Source organism: Clarias gariepinus, chromosome 2, assembly GCF_024256425.1.
Source record: "Clarias gariepinus isolate MV-2021 ecotype Netherlands chromosome 2, CGAR_prim_01v2, whole genome shotgun sequence".
Taxonomy (NCBI): Eukaryota; Metazoa; Chordata; class Actinopteri; order Siluriformes; family Clariidae; genus Clarias; species Clarias gariepinus.
Window position 1 is genome coordinate 44943234 of NC_071101.1, and position 24267 is coordinate 44967500.

The 24267-nt window shown below is 40.6% G+C and overlaps 2 protein-coding genes across 4 annotated transcripts in view; one reads left to right on the plus strand and one right to left on the minus strand.

Annotated features, from left to right (window-relative positions):
• Window positions 1-2612: 2612 nt before the first annotated feature.
• Window positions 2613-10005, minus strand: gpatch2 (G patch domain containing 2). 2 transcript variants are annotated; one of them, XM_053482316.1, is made up of 10 exons: window positions 9852-10005; window positions 8485-9141; window positions 8201-8265; window positions 7839-8012; window positions 7690-7736; window positions 7493-7560; window positions 5242-5275; window positions 4977-5041; window positions 4770-4858; window positions 2613-4552 (listed from the first exon to the last, which is right to left on the minus strand). In XM_053482316.1, the coding sequence occupies exons 1-10, from the start codon at window positions 9899-9901 to the stop codon at window positions 4383-4385; spliced, it is 1419 nt and encodes a 472-aa protein (XP_053338291.1). In that variant the 5' UTR covers window positions 9902-10005; the 3' UTR covers window positions 2613-4382. The 2 variants fall into 2 exon arrangements, with proteins under 2 accessions (XP_053338291.1, XP_053338280.1); XM_053482305.1 differs by having other exon boundaries at window positions 8482-9141.
• Window positions 10006-13008: 3003 nt separating this feature from the next.
• The window catches only part of lpin1b (lipin 1b), a 22023-nt gene continuing 10764 nt past the window's right edge, over window positions 13009-24267 (plus strand). Inside the window, exons 1-4 of one of the 2 annotated variants that reach the window (XM_053482118.1) lie at window positions 13009-13191; window positions 20661-20861; window positions 21167-21262; window positions 24013-24230. In XM_053482118.1, the coding sequence (XP_053338093.1) occupies window positions 13096-13191; window positions 20661-20861; window positions 21167-21262; window positions 24013-24230 (611 nt within the window). In that variant the 5' untranslated portion in view covers window positions 13009-13095. Of the gene's footprint in view, window positions 13192-18411; window positions 18820-20660; window positions 20862-21166; window positions 21263-24012; window positions 24231-24267 lie in introns of those variants that run through there. The other variant, XM_053482126.1, reaches the window with a different exon arrangement.

Genomic DNA, 24267 nt, shown 5'->3' on the forward strand with positions numbered 1-24267 from the left:
CAAAGAAGCAAACTTCACACATCCAACGCCCCCTGGGAAACCATATTACGTAATCTTTACTTAATCTACAGTTACTGTATATCCATTCATTTTGGAATTAATGTGTTGAAAAAGTCTTGTGTTGTAGTATACCCAAAATATTTACAGTAAACACAATCCCAGACCTATAGCTGGCTCTAAACAACAGCTTTAAGCTTTATAATCTGCACATTCTAAAGATCACGGTCACTAATCATTCAGTTATTATTAAAATCATATTAAACCATTTTATAGACATCTATCTAAAATGGTAAGGAATTGAATGCAGTGTAGGTTTTAGATTTTTGTTTGTTTGTTACATTGTTATTGTTGTTGGGGTTAGTTGCCTGTAGCGTTAAGCAATTTTAACATGCGAGAGTTGCTACTGTATGTAAAACTATTACTACAATTAGAAGTAGCAGTGTATCATTCTAGTGACTTTTTGTAAACTAAAATTTAAAACAATATATACTAAATGTAAAAAAAAATACATTTATCCTACTTTAAATTGACATAATTAAAGAATATTAAAACTTTAAATTAATAAAAACAGTTAATATGTTTGAATTAAATAATTTAAATTAAAAACCATTAAAAACATTTTTCAAAGGTATACATTAATAAACATGTCTATTTCTACAGCCAGGTTTGTTTTTTAAATGTTTTTTCTCTTTATGTGATCTTTAAGTAATCGTAATATTTACTGCTGTTGTTGTGTGTCTGAGAGTTTATGTGTGTGGTGTATGTTAAGATGATAGTCTCCATGTGAACACAGTGTTTTGTAGACGATTGCTGATACAACATTATACAAATCCCTCAAACCGCTACAACCGGTTTTCATGCCATACAATACAGCGTATTAAAGGAAAAGTGTGACACAGAAGAGGTAAAAAAGTAAGAATAGTAAACTGAGTTAGCATGTATAGTTGTCTGAAATGATGGATCGTATCTGATCAGACTGATTAAGTCTAAAAGTAATAGACCTGCTCATGGTTATAGTTTTCAAGATTAGTTAATATTATATTATTAATTATAATAACAAAGAATATTAATATTTACGAATATAGGCTTAAAATCTCCGTCTTGTTTGTTAACTACCTTGCTTTAAAATTTAAGATTGTGTGTGTTAATTAATATAATTTAATCCTGTCATGTAAAGTACTTTGTGTTTGCTAGCAAGCGAAAAAAGGCCTGGCAGTATGTATGTAAAAATGGCTTAAAGAAAACTCTCAGAAATCTTGGTAGCTAGATTACACAAGTTATTATATAAACATAAATTTTATACATAAATTAGGCTAATCTAACAGTGGCAATACCAATGACGTAAACGTAAAATCGATAACGTTATATAAATGACTAAGAAATCTTTGCCAGGTTGATGTAAGTTGATGTTGGTTAGTTTTCCAAAATGATCAGGAAAATATAATCTCAGAAATTGACAGGTTACTGTGGTTAGCAATTTAGGTAACAAAAAAAAAAACTAAATCAGAATGATACATTCAATGAAAATGTTTTTTCCCTCCATTTAAGCCAATTTTAGCTAGTAAACTAATGTTAGCAGTAAATGTGGCATATTTTTAAAATATGGCCATACATTTTTTCCATCCCTATCAGGTACATTAAACTTATTTCGATATCTAGCTAACAAATGTTAGCCACAAAGATTATGTACTTTTATCATATGACTAACAGTCCTTAAGGTTACATTTTAAAAAGGAGGTTAAATTATTTTTGTTAGCTTTTAATATTTGCCACATATAAAAAAAAATAATAATTCTACTACTACTAATAATAATACTGGTAAAAGATTTAAACAAATGCACCAGGCACCTTGTTAGCTAGTTAGCTAATGTTAAAAAAAAAAATTAACAAAGCCTAAAACTGTTTTATTCTAGTTATCTAAAATTGTTAGCTAGGCATGGTTAGCAACAAAGATTAAGCATTTTTACAATAAAACTTAAAGTTCCCTCAGGTTAAATTATTTTGGCTAGCTAGCAAAGATAAGCAACAAAGAGCATGTAGATTTTTAATGAATATTTATATTAATCAATATGGACAAATCCTAATTTTAGCTAGTTAGCTAATGTGAATATGGTGTTGTTTTATACGTCCCTTTAAAAACACTTATTAGGCAAGTTATTGATAGTTAACTAGCTATGGTTATCAGAAAAGTTTATTTTTTATATGATCGTTAAATTTTATATATATATATATCAAAAAAGATTTCTATTTTAGCTAGCTAAAATAAATAAATATATAATTAAATATCCTCTCTAAAGCCTTCATCAGGTCAGTTAATCCGATTTAGAAAGATAGCTAACTCATGCTAGTAACATAGGTTATGTACGTTTATTAAGATGACTAAAAATCCTGTCAGGTTGAACTGTCCAAGCTAGCGAGATAGTGTTAGCGCTACATTATTGAGAAGTCAGGGGAATCAGATTTCAAAATGTTCTTAAAATAATATGTTTTAAATGCAAACATAAAGAAAAGCTCTTCAGTTATTTTCATCTTAACTTTAGCTTAGAACATGTTGTGCAAACTGAAGACAAAAAGAAAGGGGGGGGGGGGGTGAAGAAAACCACGCGTTTGTCCTCCCCGAGGGGCTTCTTTGCTTTATTTGTTTCAACTTCAACATTGAGAACAGCGCTCTGGTCTGTAATACAAAACCAAAGTGTTTACAAAACCCAGGTGAAGCTGTAGTGAAGTTTGAGCAAACCTCCAACCACCACAAAACATTCGGACATCCTGACTAGATCTCGACTGTTACACCGGCGTTTTCTCTACGGCAACCTCAGAGATGAGCGTAGGACCAGAACGTCGTGACATTACCATCACGTCCTCACTAGGAGCTGATCTACAATCAGTGCCCTTGTTCACATAACAGTATTATATATGCAGTGTACGCAGGATACAAACTGATCCCGAATCAGCACCTTCATGATCTGAAAGATTTACTCGAATACAGCGATCGAGACTCTTCAAGCCTAAAAACAGTGAATCGCTTCCACATCCACGCGGTTGAGCGCTTAAAGAGCAATCAGGATGAAAACCAGGGGAAATACGGACACATTTTTAATTAAGCAAACTCGTCCTGATTGTTCTGCTGAACAAAAACAAACAGGTCAAAAACAAACAAGTTAAAAAAGGTGGGGACAAAAATAATAAAAGGAAAAATGTATGATGCATCTCGATTCTTTTTTCAGCCATATTCATGGATGGACAGACAAAAAAAAAAATTACATGGATAATTGTTTGTAATAAAATAAAAACATCACAGTAGTAATAATAATAATAAATTTACCAGGTACATTGTAAGTTTTGCCACAAAAGTATTTCCACCCCAAGGTTTATACTTAGTTTTGCACTTGCGCAAAAAAAATTATAAATCACATAAAGGCTTAAAATTGAGATTCATCCAGAGAATGTTTTATATTCATGTAAAGGGGAAAAAAGTGTTTGTTTTTTTTAACCACAAACATTAAAGGGATGATCCTGAGATCCTGAGATTTGGTAGTGTTTCCAACTTCTAATGACAAGAATTTGAAGGAAAAAAAAATGGCACTGGGCTGTTTTCATATTTTAATATTACCACTGGGTTTAAAGGTTGAAAATCTGGCAACCCTGATGAAGCACATCTAATTCCTAATTTTTGTTGTGATCTATCGTTTTTTAAATCATAAAAAAAAAAAAAAAACACGCGATCATCACGAACGCATGGTCATGAGTGAGAGGGACACTCGGTCTGGTCAATCAGTCCGTGAGGTTGAAGACGAAGACGTCTATCTCAGGGCGTGTTAGGTCAGGGTGCGGGGGTCGACCCGATGAACGAGGGCTTCTCATGTTTCTGAGGAACCACAGAATCACTCAGAAGAGAGCTGGGCCGTGGGGAGGATCAAGGGGGATAAAAACGGGTTTTTTTCAAAAATAAAAATACAAAAAGAGTAAGACAGATCTGCAATTTTTATACACGCACTCTGGCAACAAGAGATCGAGTCAGATGGGAAAATGGCGCGGGCAGTCATTGGAGATCCGTGGTCTTGGCAGGTTAAAAAGTCTACACGATTGGCGACACTTTTTTTTTGTTTTTCTTTTTGGGAGGGAATCCTTGTTTGGGACTGGAGGATTATGGCATGAGGTGGTGACAGGTTGATGGTTAAAGCATTGTCCCTTAGCTTGCTACACATATGACACCGTGTGTGTGTGTGTGTGTGTGTGTGTGTGTGTTTTGTGCAAAATCAATGCTGTCCTTCTCCGAGAGTCCTTCTCTCGTTTCCGTTCTCTCTTAGTCCACCCTGGCCTCAGGGCCGCCCCCTGCTGGGGAGGCGGCGTCTTCAGAACAGAGTCCGTGTCTCCGTGTCTCGTCAGTTAAAGCCGAGACCTGCGCCTTTGGGTCTCTGTGAGCAGCGGATCGGCTCGGTGACGCCCCTCCCGTCGGGCCCGAGGCCCATTCCCGGGCACCAGCCCATGTTCTGCAGCATCCGGTTCCCCAAGTTGGTCTCGGGGATCGGCGGCGCTCCTTCTCCTACCACACCTACGAGCAGAGAGAGAGAGAAAGAGAGAGAGAGAGAGGAGAATAATCTCTATTAGTCTGTATGAGCAAACGGGATCAGCGTGATCCAGGCAGGCGGCTAATCCGGAATGTTCTAGAAAATCTTGGCGCTCGTCCACATCGGCGTCCTAACGCGAGGAGCGCTTTCCACTTCCCTAATCTGACTGACTGCATCATCACGTGTGTGTCGGGCCGTTACCTGTGGATAACGGAGCTCCCATGGGCGCGGCCTTGCGTCTTCTCTTAATGTCTCCGGTACACAGTGAGCCAAGATGGCCGCTTGTCTGCCTGTCCCACACACACACACACACACACACACACACACACACACACACACACACGGCTTTACAGAATCGGTTACATGTTAAGCATGAACTAGTGAAGGCTCAGAGAGCAGGAGATTTACCTGCTGGCGGTCTTTAGTGAGCAGCTTCGCCGGTGGCCTCGGTCCGATCTCGAATCCCAGTGACACTGCGCACGCACACACACACACACACACACACACACACACACCACAAAAACAACAACACTACAGTCACCAGTCACACACCAACCAGTTGCTTTTTATTTTGTACATTAATATAATAGCACTCACGATTCAACACACACACACACACACACACACACACACACACACACACACACAGAAAAGCAGTACCACAGTGGCTCACCTGTTCACGTCTGGACCCGGGACTGAACCACGGCCTACACAGGACAAATGAACCGAGTTATAAAAAGTCTGGGCACCCCTTCTAACTCCATGGTCTTTGCTAATTTTTATTTCTTTCTACCGTGTAAAACAATGCTGTAGGACTCAATACAATACAAGAGGCAGTTTTATACACAAATACAATAATCTCCTTTAAGAGACGTGTATCTGCTACTCATGATCTGTACATCCTTCATAACGCCTGATGTTTGAGGTTAATGGGTGATGTCGGAGGCTGGTGACTCGAAATCAACTTCTCCTCTGCAGCAGAAGGTAACGATTTGTTCTTGCCTTCCTGGGACTGATGTTGTTGTTGTTGTTGTTAGTTAATTACTTCATGCCATGTGTGTTATTTCATAGTTTGGTAAAGTAGAACATGTTGACTTTTGACTGGTACGGTCAGTACGATGTGTACCGCTCCAGAAAGAATTCATGGGAACGATTAGTGCCGCTTTAATTCCCCTCGTACAGTATGTATACACACACACACACACACACACACACACACACACACACACACACACAATCAGCCTAATGAAATGTATACACACTTCAGGAAATGAAAAACAGTGTGATGTGGATCATATGAACATAATATTATCATATATATCAATATATAATGTATAGCAATAAATCTTGTATGAAAATATTTAGTTAATACGTTCTCCTTTTGCTGAAGTGTGTATACATTTACTTTTGTCTGACTCCATGTGTGTTTGTGTGCAAAAGTCTTAGGCAGCATATTATACGCTGAACCAAGTTTGTTATATTATCATGTCATAATTATGTACAAAATCGTTCCATATATATTCCATCCATATATAACTTAAAAATTAATAATAAATAAATGAATAACATTACAAGAGAATATATGCGTGGCTTTAAAGTAAAAATATATAGTACAAGACAGACGAGTTTTCAGATGGAAACAAAAGACCTAATGTACGCTCCTGGGATTTACATAAAAATTAGGAAGGAGCGAGTGTGACCAAGTTAGCAGAAGAACTCGTATTCTCCAGCACGCTCAGTAAAACCTAACAGCTGGTTTACTTATAGTACCGCGTAAAAGTCTTGGGCACAAACAACAACATGGCACAAGCAAAAGATGCTTTTGAAAACATTTCTACATAAAAGAATTGTCTATAAAGAGGAATAAAGAGGAATAAAAGAAACAGTCAGTATTTGAAGTGAAAATCGTTACTTAAAGTCAGGAGTTTTAGACACTGATTTGTTCAGTTTTCGAAGTAAACCAGCTGTTAGGTTTTACTGAGCGTGCTGGAGAATACGAGTTCTTCTGCTAACTTGGTCACACTCGCTCCTTCCTAATTTTTATGCAAATCCCAGGAGCGTACATTAGGTCTTTTGTTTCCATCTGAAAACTCGTCTGTCTTGTACTATATATATATATATATATATATATATATAGCTTTAATTCCACTTAATAAATAAAATCATCATTTTAAAACTGCATTTTGTATTTACTCGAGTTATCTTCGTGTAATATAAATATTTAGTTTAATAAACTGAATCATTTTCGTGTTATAAATAGAGGGGAAAAAAACGATGATGATGATGATGATGATACTTTTTCACGGCACTGTTTGTGAAGATCACCGTCCCATTGAATCTGTTGTGAATCTGATGTTCCACTGTGTAAAACCTCTTCATCACTCATCAGAGGTGAATTATAGAAGAGTTTAGTGTTTAACATTAGAGCGCCACCTACATTAGAAACTCTTAAACTCAGACTGAAAGCTCACAGCTCGATTTACACACCTGAGACTTTTAATCCACTTTTATTTATTTTACTTTTTAGTTAAATTTATGAAATGACTTACTTTAATCAATTATTCTGAGATTATGAGTTCATTAGATTGGAGTTTGTATTAACCATCACTAACTGGTTTTATTTTATTTTTACATTGTTAAGTTTTTATCATCATCGTACAGCACACGTAGGTCAACTTCGGTTGTTGTTGTTTTTTTTTTAATCGAGCTATTAATAACATTGACTTGGTTTGATTTTAAATGATAATAAACTCAATAACAAGATATTTAAAGAAAATATTCTACGTGACTTTTTCCATAAAAACATTAATAATTCCTGTTGGACAATGAAGTAGCTGACCCTGAGAGTCTCTTGTCTGTGTGTGTGTGTGTGTGTGTGTGTGTGTGTGTGTGTGTGTGTGTGTGTGTGTAAGAGCATTACATACTCGTGTGTGTGAGGATCCTGTGACAATCTGGGAATTCTCTCAGCACATCCGGCTACCTGAGATACGCCCTGGACCAAAGACAGATAATATTGTGTGAGGTGTAACGCCAAGCCCCTTACACACACACACACACACACACACACACACACACACATATATATATATATATATATATATATATATACACACACACACACCTGAGTCTGCTGCAGCGAAGCATGTCGAGCCAGTCTGGCCTGAAACCCTGAACAAAGAAACACACACACACACACACACACTTTACACCTTACTCACATGTTTATGAGCTTTTCATTATTAGAACATGTGTGTGTGTGTGTGTGTGTACCTCGCTGCGTTCCATGCGACATAAGAGGAAACGCCCCCGTGAGGATGCTGTTGAACACCGGGTCGTTAAGGTCCAGCTCGTTAGAGTCCCTGTCCCACCATGGGACTACACCCGCGATGCCACAAGCCCCGCCCGCCTCACCCTCATAGAACCAATCGCTTTGCTCATCGTCGGCTTGGCAACAACACAGGGTGTAACATGAGCATGGAGAATATTTGAATAGATAAACAGACAAATAGATAGAAAAGAAAGATAAACATAAAAGAGGAACGACAGACGGACAGACAGACAGACAGACAGACGGACAGACAGACAGACGGACAGACAGACGGACAGACAGACAGACGGACGGACAAATATACCTTGTCTTCCTTCATCGTTGGTGAACAGTCCTCCATCACTGCTGTTACTCACACTGCTGGTTTCACTGTAAACACACACACACCGATTATTGCATCGTCCTGTGAACACGTGATTAAACATCCTTCCTGAGCAGCGAGCGTTCCGCTTGTGATGTCATCCTCTAGTAATTTACATACCGAGTGTGATTGGTTCGAAGCGACTGTGACGTCACAAGTCACAAACTTAAGCGAAGAAAGAAATGAAGAAGAAAGGATAAAAACAGGACCGAGTAAACACTAACCACCTGTCACTCATGTCTTCATCCGAACACTTCTGCTCCTCAAAGTCCATTTTCTCTTTCCCGGAAAGCCCCGCCTCCTCGCTCTCCACGACCACGCCCTCGTCCGCGGCGTCCAGCGCCAGCCGGTGTGCCGGCGCCAGCTTCCTCTTCTTCACCCTCCCCTTAGTCGCCACGTCGATCCCCTTCCCCTCGTCCCTGCTCCCTCCGGCCGATTTGGGCGAGAACTCCGGCGGCGGGTCGATGGCCATGCGCTTCACCTTGCGTCTCCTCCGGAGGCTCCGGTTGGCGTCGGCGACCACGGCGGCGTCGTCGTGCCACGGGGGCCGCTTGCCGCGCTTGGCGCCAAGCTGCTCGTCCGAGTCGCTGTTGTTGGCGTTGGCGTTGGAGCTGGAGGACAGCCGCGTCTCCCTGTGCTCGTCCAGGCTGGAGTCGGAGGCGTGGCTCGTGTGGGACAGGGTGTGGCACGGGGCGGCGCGGGGGCCGTTCTCCGAGCGCCGTTTCCTGCCGCGGCGCTTGCGGGCGTGCCGTTTGAGCATGCGCCCGGCGGGCAAGGCGAGGTCCAGACTGGCACCGCAGCCGCCGCCGCGGGCCTGCTCCGAGCTCTCCTCCAGCGCCGACACCAGGTCATGGACCAGCTCGTCCATCGTCCGGCCAAAGTGCCTGCGGAGACACGAGGGGACACCAATCAGGATCGCGCACTCGATAAAGGGTGTGGCCTAAACCGCGGATGACGTACAGGATTTAGACACGACATATGTCCCGGAAGGACATAATAATAATAATAATAATAATAATAATAAATAAAATATCATTAAAAGACAAAAAGATCAAAGATAAGATTAGGATATTTTTATGATTATTATCACCCTGGCAGCTCCTCCAGATGAACCTCACTCACTTTGTAATCTTTTATAACACTTTATATTATATAATATTTCATATTTTACACAAAACTGAAACAAACAAATCAACCTGCTGTGCTTTTATCTCTTATCACTTTACCTTCTACAGGATGGAGGCTGACACCCAAACTACAAACACTGCCCTGTTTAGGTCGCCTACATACGTTATAAAATCACTTGAGAGTGCACTAAATCCTCGAGATTAAACTGGGAATATACTACAAACATGTAGCACAACAAAATGGCTAACCAGCCTCAGAAACAGCCCGGCTTCGTCTCAAACCGCGCGCTCTTCCACCCCGAGTGCACTAAGTAGCTCGCGCGCGCGCCGTCCGCCCCCTTTCCCTGGGCAGTGCGCAAGCGTCGGAAGTGCGCAGCGATTTGTGATCGAGCCTAAACATTTACATGATGATGTCTTTCTAGTTTTGAGAGAAACGCGATACAGATCGTGATTAGCGAAGCCCTTACCAGCTGGTTCCCGCTTTACCGAGGTTCTTTAGATCAGCCGCACGGAACATGAACCCCTTTAAAAACACGATTGTTCCTCAAATCGGGGTAAAATAGACGAGAACGGGATGGAACCAGGAGGCCACCATAGTGGCTCGCGATCAACACCGGAAACGGAGCGAAAACAACGTAAAAGTCGTGCTTCCGGCCGCAGCGCTTATTAAAAGTACAAAATCAAAGTAGCACGAGTTGGTTTTAATATTTTATTATAAAAATGTACCTAATCATGATACTTTTACGTGATTTTTTTTTTAATTATTGAATATTTGATTTTTTATTTATCCTTTTTTTAAAGGTGCTCCAAAAAAAAAAATCAGTCGGTGACCACTAGGGGGCAGGATTGCAATTTAAATTAACACAATGGTCACAGATGTGTAGTTTTCCAGGGTTGGTCCCAAGGCTTCCAAGATTCTGTAATTCCATTAACCCATGTTTCCACCTGTCAACTTTCGCCTTGCACTTCAAGGGTCTGGGTTCGAGTCCCACCTCTGGTCTGTGTGCATGGAGATTGCATGTTCTCCGGCTTTCTCCCGGAGAACATAGACATGCAGATTAGGCTAATTAGAGTTTACTGATTATAGTGTGTGTATATCAAACTTTGCTTTAAAAATAAGAATAAATACAGTGGTAATAATTGTTTTTTTTGTTTGGTTTTTTTTTTTATGGACCTCCAAGGTCCAATGTGCCCATTGTTCTATAAATTGTATTGTATTTGGGGACCTCCACAGTCCCTAGTTGTACCACAGAGATTCCCAGATGGATGGATGAAGGTTCTCATTGTCCAATGTGCCCATTGTTCTATAAATTGTATTGTATTTGGGGACCTCCAAAATCCCTAGTTGGACCACAGAGATTCCCAGATGAATGGATGAAGGTTCTCAATGTCCAACCTGTGGGGTTGGGGACCTGTGGAGGTCCCTAAATACAATACAATTTATAGGACAGTAGGCACATTGGACTATTTGGGGACCTCCAGAGTCCAATGTGCCTACTGTCCTATACATTGTATTGTATTTGGGGACCTCCAGAGTCCCTAGTTGGACCACAGAGATTCCCAGATGGATGAATGAAGGTTCTCAATGTCCAATGTGTCTACTGTCCTATAAATTGTATTGTATTTGGGGACCTCCACTGTCCCTAGGTGGACTACAGAGCTTCCTAGTTCAATGGATGGTGATTCTCAATGACCAATGTGCCCATTGTCCTATACATAGTATTGTATTAAGTGACTTTCACGGTCCCTAGCTGGACTACAGAAGTTTCCAAATGGATGGATGGAGGTTCTTAATGTCCAATATGCACATTTTCTTATAGATTGTATGTTCTTAGGGACCTCCACAATCTCTAGCTGGACTACAGAGGTTCCTAGATGGATGGATGTAGGTTCTCCTATCTGCCAATTGTCATATCTTTTAAAGACTCTATGTTCCCAATGTCCTGTATGTTCCTAGCGCCCTCACCACTGTATGTTCACAGAAGCCCTGAATGTCCCATCTTTCCAAAGATCCATGCAGAAAAGTTCCCAGTGTTTAATGTTCTTAGAGCTCTATATTATAAAAGCACTAAGCTCCTAAACGCCCTGCCTTTGCAAACCTAGGACTGAATTATTTACAGAATCCAATATATCCAGGCTTCTATCTTCCCAGTTCCCAAGGATTTATATGTTTACACTAAGACTCCTGAACTCCATGGTGCTATCCCATATGGTTCAACCAACATGTATTCACAGGGCTAATGTTAGCAGAGTTCCCAATGTCCTATATTCACACCATCCTATGTATCCTGGGTTTTTTATCGTTTAGGCCATATGCTCCTACAGTTTTTTTGTTCCCAAAGCCAATCAGTCTCAGGCCAGACATCCATGTGGACTTATGCTTCTACGGCGCTATTCTTCAACACACCTTCTAATTCTATGATCATTCCTAATTTGTTTTTTTCTTTCTAAACTGTAAAACAATACTGCAAGTCTTCCATAACATGCAATAATCTCCTTTGAAAAGCTGATACTGAGATGTTTCTGCTCCCTTTGCTCTATAAAGTCTATATAACGGCTCTAATCTGAGGTGCTGTTTGTTTATTGGTGATTTCTGAGGCTGGTGACTCTAAATGAACGTCTCCTCTGCAGCAGAGCACAGTTTTGGTCTTGCTTTCCTGGGAAGGTCTTCATGAGAGCCAGTTTCATCATGGAGCTTGATGGGTTTTGCAAATTCATAATAGTGTTTTTACAAGAACTGTTCCAGTACAGCTGTCCTCCGTGTGTTAAGATAACAACTGATTGTTGTTGTTGTTGTTGCTACTTACATACCTAATGCTTTATGTCTTATTTCATCCACAAAACCATTTCTCCATCCATCGTCGACTGCTTATCCAAAATCGTGTCATGGGGGTAGCAGTTCCAACATGGGAATTCTAAAATTCCCTTTCCCAGACCAACTCAACCAACTCTGACTGGGGGATCCTGAGGCGTTCTCCCGCCAGTATGGAGATATAATCTCTCCACCTAGTTCTCCGTCTGCCCCGTGGCCTGTTCTCAGCTATAGTGTGCCAAGAACACTCCCTAAGGAGGGTGGTGTTATTTCATAGTTTTATTATTTACGCTTGTACAGTATATAATATAGTAGAAGCCCAGGTTCTGGTGAGGAACTGCATGGTTCCTCACCATGCTTAATAATTTGCTTTAATGTATAATAAATAGCTTATGGATAGGAAATCCATAATGAACATTGAGTAGGTAACGGATATGTGTTTAATACCATGTGTCTGATTAGACATACAATCCTTCACACACAGTTGGACAGCCTTAACAGGAATGTGGCTGTTGCCGGATGTGGAACAGGGTCACTGCTTAAGTCGGAACATATCCCTATGTGTGTGTGTGTGTGTGTGTGTGTGTGTGTGCACATTCAGGACTGTGAAGCGAATGCTTGGGAAGATCTGTCAGTTACTCTCGGCACACCTCAGGTTACACGCGAATCATCTTACTCTCCGTGTTCCTTATAAATATAGAAAGCTCGGTACACACTCTCAGTCCTTAAGAGAATCCAAACCAATCAGAGGAACAGCCAGTAGATCTATCTCCTCCTCTCCTTCTCGATGCTTCTCAATCTTCTTCTTCTTCTTCTTGCTAACGGATCTATCAAAACGCCCAGTGCACCACATCTAGCACACATTTTGGCTGAGAGAATCTGGCAACCCGTCTCAACCTATGGACTCCAAGATTCCTGATGAATCAGAGAGTCGAATAAAAAGCCTGGAGGATTTCCAGAATGATCCAGATACCTCAGAATCCATCTGGTCTTGGGTAAAGTGCTGCATGAAGCTAAAATAAATAAATAAAATCAGATGTAGTTTTTTCACAGTGAAATACAAGTACCTGGTGTGTGACCTTGTCAACATAATTGGCTCGGCAATTAAACCCATTAAAACGCTCAAAAATACCAAGAATATCATTAATGATATTATTATCAATTAGTGTGTAGTGTGCGATTTTATGTTTTTTAACAATTTGAACAGGTTTTTGCTAATAAAGTGTGGTCTTAGCCGGCTAGCTAAGTTAGCTATCGCTCTTAAGAACCCACACAGTTAGCATTTTAGAATACTTTTCAGGTCATGATGTAAAAATCTACTGTACTACTGACTGTTGAGCGAAGATATATATTTTGAAACTTGATTGTATTGATTGTATTTCCAGACTGCTAGCATACTAGCATCCATTTTTGCAGCCTAGTGATTCCACGGTCACCTGCATTACTGCACTCGCATACCACGACTACAGTGGCTCGCAGTGTATGTACTAAAATACCTGCATTTTAACACCAAACCTTCACATTTTTGTTTTTTGCTAGACGTGCACATGTGCGTACTAGCATGATTACAATATTGTAGTGTAGCAGTGAGTGTGTGTGTGTGTGTGTGTGTGTGTGTGTTTCACTCTAGTGTAAAATCAGCTGACTCACTGTTTTTTTTCACGCCAGCTCTCATGATTTTCATACCTGTCATCTCAGCCAATAACAGCGGGAGATCTGTGCTAGACTCAGCTAGTTATGCAACAGAAATTACTCAATACCAAACACACACACACACACACACACACACACAGAGTACGTGCTTCATTCAGAGTGTGTTATTTCGATTACTCATTTATTGGCCTTGTCCTGAGGCTACCGTTCCCTAGAGCAGCGTCAGTCTAACCAGGTGAGCTAATAACATACTGGAAATGTAAGGGCGTTCGAGTCAAACCGGGATTTTGAATGTGCAGAATGAGTAAAAACTGCATTTATTGCTCTATATAATCTCCTGCTACATTAATGCACTTATCCCAGTGTTTCACTAGTCCTGAGATACCATTAGGGTGGAAAGTTTTCTCTGGCGTCATGATTGAACTGCCTTTTTCCATTCACGTCTGAAACACTGGCCTCCCAGGGAACTCCTTTAAAGGACCAAACATATGGAAATCAGAAGTCCCGATTTGACCTGAACGCCCCCTGGTATTTTGGTCGTCTTTATTAGTTACAGTATGTTATTAAAAAGTTAAAATGTTTTACATTTTCAGACATTTTTTAATATCAGAAAGTGTTAAACCCATTTCGGGGATATAATCTGATCTTCCTTTTTTTTTTAAATGCCACAAGAAAACCCATGCTTTATCTAAATTTCAATATTTGTTTATGTTTGCATAATGCTAGTGGAGGTCATGGGAAGGGCGTGGCCAATCACAAAGTTTGTCATGATTCACTGTCAGAACATTGTGTACTGTCTGTACTGACTGTGTGTGTACTGACTAAAACACTATTAAATTACTGCTCATAGATGGGTTAACGTAGTGAGCTTGTTAACTCATCGTAGCTAGCTTATGTTATCAATTTTGCTGTACCTTTTGAAGCAACATACTGCAAAGTAAAAAATTTGTTGTGTTTACTGTGTGTGAGCGAGTAAATTTAACAAGCTAGCTACAAAATTCCAGATAATTTTAATAACTTCAACAGTGCTAGCTATAACATTAGCGGTCGATCAAATTCAGGAGATTTAGCTAGCTGGCTAGTTTTGTGTCATTGTTTATTTGTTTTTTACTAGCTCATGTTGGCTAGATACAGTAGTATAGCTTTTCTTCTCTTTTTTAAGAGAGATCTGAGGAAATATAAGCTAGCAAATTCTAACATGAAGCACAAAGAGAATAAAATGCTACTGTATGTCTTTAAAGTTATAACATTCCAAGTTTTTATTATGGAAAGTATTCATTACCCTAAAGCACATGGTTGCCAACTTCTGTAACTGCACGCTTTTTTTTTTTTTATCAATAATCAGTGATGTTTGGCTGTTCTCAGGATGATGATTACAATTAAAAAGTATTAGAGATGTATTTGTCAGCACAATGTTTATATTGTCTGTAAACCTTTAATGCCTCTAAATGAATACATTATTATAAAATTATTATTAATTTAACATAAAAAATTCAGTTCCTTCTAGACTTTAGTTTTTTTTATTTTTTTATGACGAAGCCCAAAATTAAGCATGTTATTGCTAAAATTTAACCTCAGAAATCAGCTGCATCAGGTAACCTAATGAATTGAGTAATAAATTGGGAACACAATTTAACAATTAACAAGACAAAATGTACAGTATGTCCACTTCTAGTCTGTTTTTTTAAGTAAAGTGTCTTTGGTGTTCGTCCAAAGTTCTGCACAAAGTCCCAAATTAAACAAGCAAACAATATATTACGTCCGACATCAGCTGCATCATCCACCTTTGCACACACACACACACACACACACACAATGCAGACAGAAAGTTTTCACTCCCTATAAAGGCTCCCATAGGTGGCATAATGGTGTAGTGGTTAGCACTTCAGACTCGTACCTCCATGGTTGAGGGTTTGAGTGTGTGTGTGTGGAGTTTGCATGTTCTCCCTGTGCTTGGTTTAAAGACCTGCTGATTGGGTTAATTGTTGTTTCCAAATTGCCCACTGAATGTGTGTGTGATCTGTAGTGTGTACCCTGCCTCATATCCTAGGATAGGATCCAGCGAGCCTGCACAGGATAAAGCAGTATATTAGATGACACACACACACATATACTATATATATAATTCTGGAATTTTAGTTGAGGTTTTTCCAACAGTATCCCTTCACCTAGACAGTCCATTTACCTTTTTTTTTCATGTGAGATTTAAATCAGAAGCTTCCTCAGGCCATGGGACTAGATTTCTGTTTTTAAATCAAATGTTCATCTTAAAGTTCAACGCGGCACTAATGAACGATTTTTTTTATGGTGTAATATTACACATTCATGAAGATCTTAAGAAGCTACGGTTTCAAGGCTTAAAGGCTTTAGGTTTAGAAAACTGGGAGCAGAGTGGAAGAATGCTGAACCCATGAACCTGATACTCTTTCACAACTAGCACAAGCTTCTTTTGTGTGTGTGTGTGTGTGTGTGTGTAACCTGACCTGTCTGGCAGGCACTCTGATCATATAAAGTCCAAGCTAAGTGTGTGTCTGCAGCTTGACCGTCTCTGCGGCCAGTGTGTGTGTGTGTGTGTGGGGGGGGGCGGGGGGGGGGGGGGGGTGTCTTTTTATAGATCTTCTAAGTAGGCATATTCTGCAATACATAATAATATGTTACATTTTGTTATACCATAAAGAAGTTTAATGACCACAACAGGGTGTATGCAGTAACAACATTATAGGCAAAGTTATAGGCAATGAGAAATACATTACAAGGTGTGTGTGTGTGTGTGTGTGTGTGTGTGTGTGTACTGTATATACTGTATGCGTGTGTGTTTAGGTTATCCATGTGATCCTGATTGTATCAGTAGAGGTATATGGATTCCATGAAGCTCCAGCCAGTTCCTCCAGTTCTGGTGGATGCTATACCACGAAGACAAAATCTGTTCTGTTTACACAACAGGAAAAAAAAGCTTACATTGTAGTGAAGCTTCATAGGAATCAGAATGAGGGGAAAAGAATCGGCATACTTGCATACTAGCTGTGAGGCTTCATTTTCTAATTAAAGAAAATTTCCAGACACTTACGTACTTTCAAATCAAATAAAATCACTTTTATTGTCACATCACGTTACCGGTACACTGGTACAGTACATGTGAGTAAAATTCTTGTGGGCAAGCTACACAAGCAATAGTGGTGTACAATTATAAGAATAGATATGCATGAAAATAAATATGCATATGAATAAGTACAGTAATAGTGTGCAAGCATATATATATATATATATATATATATATATATATATATATATATATATAAAATAATAATAATTTGTAAGGATAAATGCAATGAATGTGAAGCAAATATATGCATACTGTATATATATATATATATATATATATATATATACACACACACATACACATACATGTACACACATATTCACTGCCTGCATAGACTTCACGCACATTTGCATAGACTATTTCAGTTCTATATAAGCATAGCTGCGCACTTACAGTATTTGCTATAAGCATGTTAGCATACCACCATGCTAAAACAGTCTAACAGCACATATATAAGTGTAGTATGCATAAAACATTCCTACCTGCTCTCTTCCATGCTAGCCTACTAGCCACACTTCTTACTATCCTAATTAACACTTGTCTGACTTTAAATTTGCACAAATAACATAATAGCATACTTGCACACTTTCTTGTTATCATATTAGCACACTTACAGAATTAAATAAAATGATTGCACTTGCATAATCGAAAACTGCACACTAGCATACCTATATACTATACAGTAATGCTTGTGAACACTTTTTTATATAGCTAGAATAGCTGCAAACTTGCACACTAGTGTTACGAACTGAACTGAACTGAACTGAACGCCTACTAAGTCCGGGAACCGTTTTAAAAAAAGTGGTCAGTGGAAAGCCAAGTGAAACAAGTTCACGCATTTTTATGACTTTAATTCAAGCGGAGAGATCTGTTTCGAAAGATCCAACCCACAATTATTTTGTAAGGTTGGAAATATTTCTGGGTGGCTGGAACGGATTTCCTGCATTTACATTATTTCTAATGGGAAAATTTATATTCCAATAAGAATTTTTATCTCATTATAGATCTGAGCAGGGTTATATGATGGCCCAAGAGTGACAGCTTGGTGGTTTGAATGCAGGACCTTCAGAACCACAGTCCAGTGCCTTGAACCACTGCATGCAATGCATACTGCTCAATTTGTTCACCCTTGCACACAAGCATGCAATCTTAAGGGTAAATATTTACATACTGTACTTATGTCTTCATGTTTCAGCTTACTGGTATACAGCTTATATACTACCTACGCATACTAACAGTAACCTACTAGCACTCTTTTAGATTTCTGCATATTTACTATAAACAGAAAAGTAAAAACAAACAAACAAACAAACAAGTTTATAAGAAGACCCTTGTGTGAGAAGAATTTCAGGGTGTGTGTACACATGAGGTTTACACCTCCTCCTCAAGCACTTCCTGTAAGAAAAGATATAAAAACACAGGTTAACACAGTACATTTGCCTGTGTGTGAAGACTGAGCGGTTTGAGCGCGTGAGGTGGAACGCCGCGCTGTGATTGGTCAGTCAGTCGATCACCTCATCGAAGCGCAGGGGGTTTTTAAAACCTCGCGCACGCTCGAGCGCAAGACGGTGTAGAAAGCAGTGAGGAGAGGGCGGGGGAGGGGAAAGGAAGGGGGCGGAGCCGAGTTATTTGCATACTGGAAGGTGATTGGCTGTCTGCCTGTGGCTCATTTGAATCTGACGTCAAGCAGCTGGGAGACGCGACGCCGCTGTGGAGTGGAAATAACCGAGTCCATTCACAACACACACACACACACACACACAGACTTTCTCTTTGATACTGTGTATCACTATGTATCCGGTGTGCGACGAAACGAGTGAAGAATAACTGATTTTTTTGGTTTTTTGCTGTGGGTGTCAACAAAAAGGTAAGCAGCTGGTAATGTTAGTTTTAATAAGATATTGATGGAAAATTAAATGTAGATTTTCTTTTAAATGCACCTATACAGCCATGTCAACAACAATAACAACAACAACAACAAACAATATACATGCATGTATCTTCAAACGCCATCATGACCTGTTTAGAGTTTCCTTCTTCAGAAGTCTTTGATCTGAAGGACAGATGTTTAATCAGGGGCTCTGTCCCAATTTGACATTCAGTGCACTTAGAAGAAGAAGAAGAAGAAGATAGGGAGGTGGTGTAGATACACAGTGATTAAACATCTGGACAGCATATAAAGTAGGACAACCTTAATAGACATATGAGTCACTCTGTGTGTGTGTGTGTGTGTGTGTGTGTGTGTGTGGTGTAGAAGATGTTATTAGTGCGCACTAGGTAAGGGCACTTATTTAGGGAGTACTGGCCGTGTTTGGGATACAGCCCAGATGAGTCCTTATGAGTGGATGTGATTCATACTTGGGATCCTCCCTAAGAGAGTGTGTGTGTGTCTGCTTGAGTGCGTGTGTGTGTGTGTATGCTTGTGTGTGCAATCATAATAATGATGATAATAATAATAATAATCTGAAAGTGGTGACGCGGTGGTGTGATGGTTAGCGCTGCACCTCCAGGATCCGGGTTTGATTCCCACCTCAGAGTGTTTGAGTTTGTATGAGTTTACTGTGTGTGTGTGTGTGTGTGTGTGTGTGTGTGTGTGTGCCCTGTGATAGGTTGGCACACACCGTCCAGGGTGTACTCCGCCTTCTCCTAGGATAGGCGTTCAGTGCCCCCTTGACCCTGTATACAGAATAAAGCCGTATCTGAAAGTGACGTTTGTGTTTCAACCAATCAGAGCGCTCGCCTGGGACTTCGGTTATACCTGAGCTGCGGGTCTGATCGAGAACATTAATGGAAATCTTCTGACCAATCAGAATGAAGAATTCAGTTTAGCATCACTAGCATCACATTTATTCTGTAGTTGAGATATGTGTGTGTGTGTGGGTGTGTGGGTGTGGGTGTGTGTGTGTAGGACCAGGACATTATGTTCTTTTGAAGAGGTCAGACGTCTCCTCTTTCTTTTGGAACTTGCACGGACAGCTGAGGCTGGTGTCCTGGATCGGGACCAGTCTGTAAATATCCGCAGACGTACGCCCAAGACAAGGGCTACTGAGAGTCTTCTTTTAATACCATCACTAAAAACAGTGTGTGTGATCATTGTGTGTGTGTGTGTGAGATCATTTCTAACTTTGTGCAGATACCTGAACAATGAAATAGTCAGGGACAGTGACGACATTTCCTGGATTTAAAACTTTCAGGTCTCGTAGTGCACGCTTTCAGCACGACATGCTTTCCAAAATCAACACGGCGGCGCTGCCTCTTCCTCCCATTTTAGTCAGGAGAACCGATCAGGCTACACAACCTTCCTCCACCTCCTGATTGGCTGGAAAAGGATCTCTGGATTGAGATCCTGACGATCCTGAGTACAGGTTAAAAAAAAAAAAACACGTTTCATACTTCTACTTATTTTTCGCTGCTTCGAGTTTCTCATGAAAAGTCACCTTCTGATTTGTACCGACGCCAAATCCAGAGGCCGACGCCTCGCAAACATGTTGTTGTAGCAATAACAAAACCGTGCCAAAGGTCGAGGTATTTCTTCCAACCTCTGATCGTCTTTCCCGTGGGTCTGATTTGTTGATTGTCATGCTGGGGTGCTAATATTTATGGTATGCTGTAGAATTTGTTACATTAAACCCATTTAAAACGAAGCAGTCGTGGAATGTTGTCACCTAGATTTGTTATGTGTGTGTGTGTGTGTGTGTGTGTGTTTAGAGCCAGACCATGAACTACGTGGGGCAGCTGGCAGGGCAGGTGTTCGTGCAGGTGAAGGAGCTGTACCGCGGCCTGAACCCGGCCACGCTCTCCGGCTGCATCGACGTCATCGTCGTGCGTCACCCCGACGGCTCCCTGCAATGCTCGCCCTTCCACGTGCGCTTCGGCAAGATGGGAGTGCTGCGCTCACGTGAGAAAGTGGTGAGCGTCTGCACATCGTCTACGGCACACGTCACTCTGATCATGCAAATAATCCTGAGTATACTGTAGTTGTAGTGGGGTTTTACCTGCTCCTGTAGCTCGGTTTACATCCTCTGGTAGAAAACAGTCCAGTGTGAGACACACAGCGTCCACATCCCTGGCATCAGGACACGACACGTGTGTCATGTAACTGTGACTAGACCTGGTGCGAAGATATAAATGAAACTCTTTTAGGCCCATGTGTTAAAAAATCGTGTGTTCAAAAGTAAACGTGTGTGTGTGTGTATGTGGGTGGGTGTGTGCAGGTGGACATCGAGGTGAATGGGGAGTCTGTAAGTCTGCAGATGAAGCTGGGAGAAAATGGCGAGGCATTCTTCATCACAGAGACCGAGGACAATCAGGTACGAGACATAGCAACATTCCTAAACATTTCTAAACACACTTCTAAAGACTACTGTACACACTCCTAAACACTCCTAAACACTCCTGAACACTCCTGAACACTTCCAAACACTTCTAAACACTTCTAAACACTTCCACACGCTCCTAAACACTCCTAAAACACTTCCAAACGCTCCCAAACACTTCCAAACACTCCTAAACACTTCCAAACACTTCCAAACGCTCCTAAACACTTCAAAATACTTCCAAACACTTCCAAACGCCCCTAAACACTTCCAAACACTTCCAAACGCTTCCAAACACTTCCAAACGCTTCCAAACACTTCTTAACATTCCTAAAGAATCCTTAACCCTTCTAAAAACACCACACACTCCTAAACGCCACTCATACCTTCTAAAAACTTTTAAACGCTCCTTAACACATCTTAACACACCTTCACACTCTTCATCACTCCTCTTAAACTTTCTCTAGCACTTCTTAATCACTTTATTCCATTATAATGCTCCTTAATGTCCTTTAATACTCCTAAACTGTCCTCAACACTCCTGAACATCCTTTAACACCTAACAGACACCCAACAGACTTTAATCCATTGTAACACTCCTAAACAATTCTCAAAGTTTTTTTTTTTTTTTTTTTTTAACACTGTGTTAACCACTGTTGAACACTCCTTACTGCACCTCAGTACTCAGTAGCACGTCTCAGATTCGTACCCACAGACATGAAAATGATTTCAGCCGTATGAGGCGGAGCTGAGTCGCGGCACGGGACCTTCACAAACACAATGAACAGATTTTCCAAAGAGAAATAGAAAGAGAAACGTAAAAGATCACAGCTGGAGATTAAACGAGAACAGGAACTAACTTGACATTTCACAACATCAATAATAACATCAACAACAATAATAATAATAATAACAATAATCATCATCATCATCATTAAACTCAACTGTTATAAACAGTGAAAGTAATTTCGTATAGTTTGTCTGAAGTGTGTTCATTTATCAGGGTAATGATGTCATGTTATGTTTTTCCTCAGTACACAGTTATTACTGTTTACTTTTATCATATGTTTAATAAACATATTATCATATGTTTACGTATTTATTTGGAATTTTTATATTCGTGTATAAACTCAGTCTCAGTTCACTGTAGAAAGCGTTTACGTGTTAACCAGCACGACAGCACACACACACACACACACCCTGAGGAACTGGCGTCGACAAAACAGGAAAGCATGGTTGTGCGCTGTGGTTTTCAGGCGGTCGGCGCTAACGCGGTTATACTGCCTGTCACAGACGCGCTCATGAACTGACTGGGTGTCAAACTCTGTCCCACTCCTGTCTCAGGCCCCGCGGGTTCGGACTGCAGCAGGGGTTAAGCAGATCGCTGGTCCTTGTGTGTGTGTGAGTGAGAGAGAGTGTGTGTGAGTGTGTGTTTTAGCTTATACTAAGAAAAGTGCGAGAAAGGTCTAAGTAGGTCAAACAGGGAGTGTATACAGTGTGTGTGTGTGTGTGTGGTTAGAGTGAATATGGTGCTATGCTAAGTATGTGCTAAACCCAAACACAGAATTGAACACACACACACACACACACACATAAAGGTTTGAAAAATAAACCTTTTATATATATATATATATATATATAAAAAGGTCCTAAAGAGACCGTCTAACCAAAAAATATATATTTTAAGGAAAATAAATAAGTGAATTAGTTCAGATCCTGGAACTGGATCATAAAATAAATAAATATGTAGAAGAAAAAATAGCTAAAAAGCTAAAAAGAATCTGCTTATTGTAGGACGAATCCCGCCTCCTGTCTTGCGATTGGTTAGAAGAACTTAGTCTTGTCTGTGATTGGTTAGATGATGACTGCGCGTTGAACGTGAGCAGTTTAGCGAGACTGAATGGCTGCAACATGGATGTTTATTTATGATGAAATCAGTGTCAGTGTCGGTCTAGAACAGGTTTACACCCAAGTCTCCATCTACTGTAACTCCACCAGGCGTGTCCATATGTTAAAATATGGAGTGTTCAAGTCAAATCTCCGGTGCAGCCACGTCCGGTCCACAATTGAAGCTACGGAGAAATATTGTGCAAAACAAACTATTATCCGTTAGAACCATTTTAATCGGTTACATTCCCAACAGCAATTCATCTATAAAGGATTATTCATCGCCATCCCTAGCTGACATGGTAGCAGCTTTACAGAATTACACGAGGTGTGTTCAAGTCAAACTGGGACTCGCGATGAAATTCCTCATGAATGAAGGTGTAAAAGCGATCGATGTTTGCAGGAGACTTCAAGCACAGTAATGTACGCTGAGGAGATTCTTAGCCGCAGTAAAACACTTGAATGGTGCAAACATCTTAAAGAAGCACCCTTATCTAGAGCCACTTACATTCTTATCTCATTACACTATACAGTATATCTGAGCAGTTGAGGGTTAGGGGCCTCGCTCAAGGGCCCAACAGGGTTACAATGTGGTGGTTGAGGGATTTGAACCTGAGACCTTCCGAACCATAGTTCAAGGCATTTACCATTGAGCTACCCCTGACCCCCTACCTGTTGGAACCGTCCACACAATCATTCACCAGCACCACTTGCACGTTACAGGAACTCGGCTTTGACTCGAACGGCCTCCGTACGATATGTTTAAGAGCGTGAGCGAATATGATGTTGTTACGCGTGAATCATTGTTTAGGTGACGGCAGCATTCTGAATTCTAACTGGACCAGTTTCCCGTACAGGAAGCGCTGCCCCCGTACCTGGCCACGTCCCCGATCCCGCCGCCCTCCCCCATCCAGACCCTGGGCCCCGAGAGCGGAGCGACGAAGCGTAGGAGGAAGAGGAGGAGGAAGTCCAAAGCGGACGTCTTGAAGAGAGAGACGAGTGGAGAGTACTCGGAGTGCGAAAGCATCTTCACCATCGACATGAGCTCGCACGAAGGAGACGACGAGCACAACGGGTAACGAGAGAGAGAGAGAACAGAAGTCAGTTTGTTG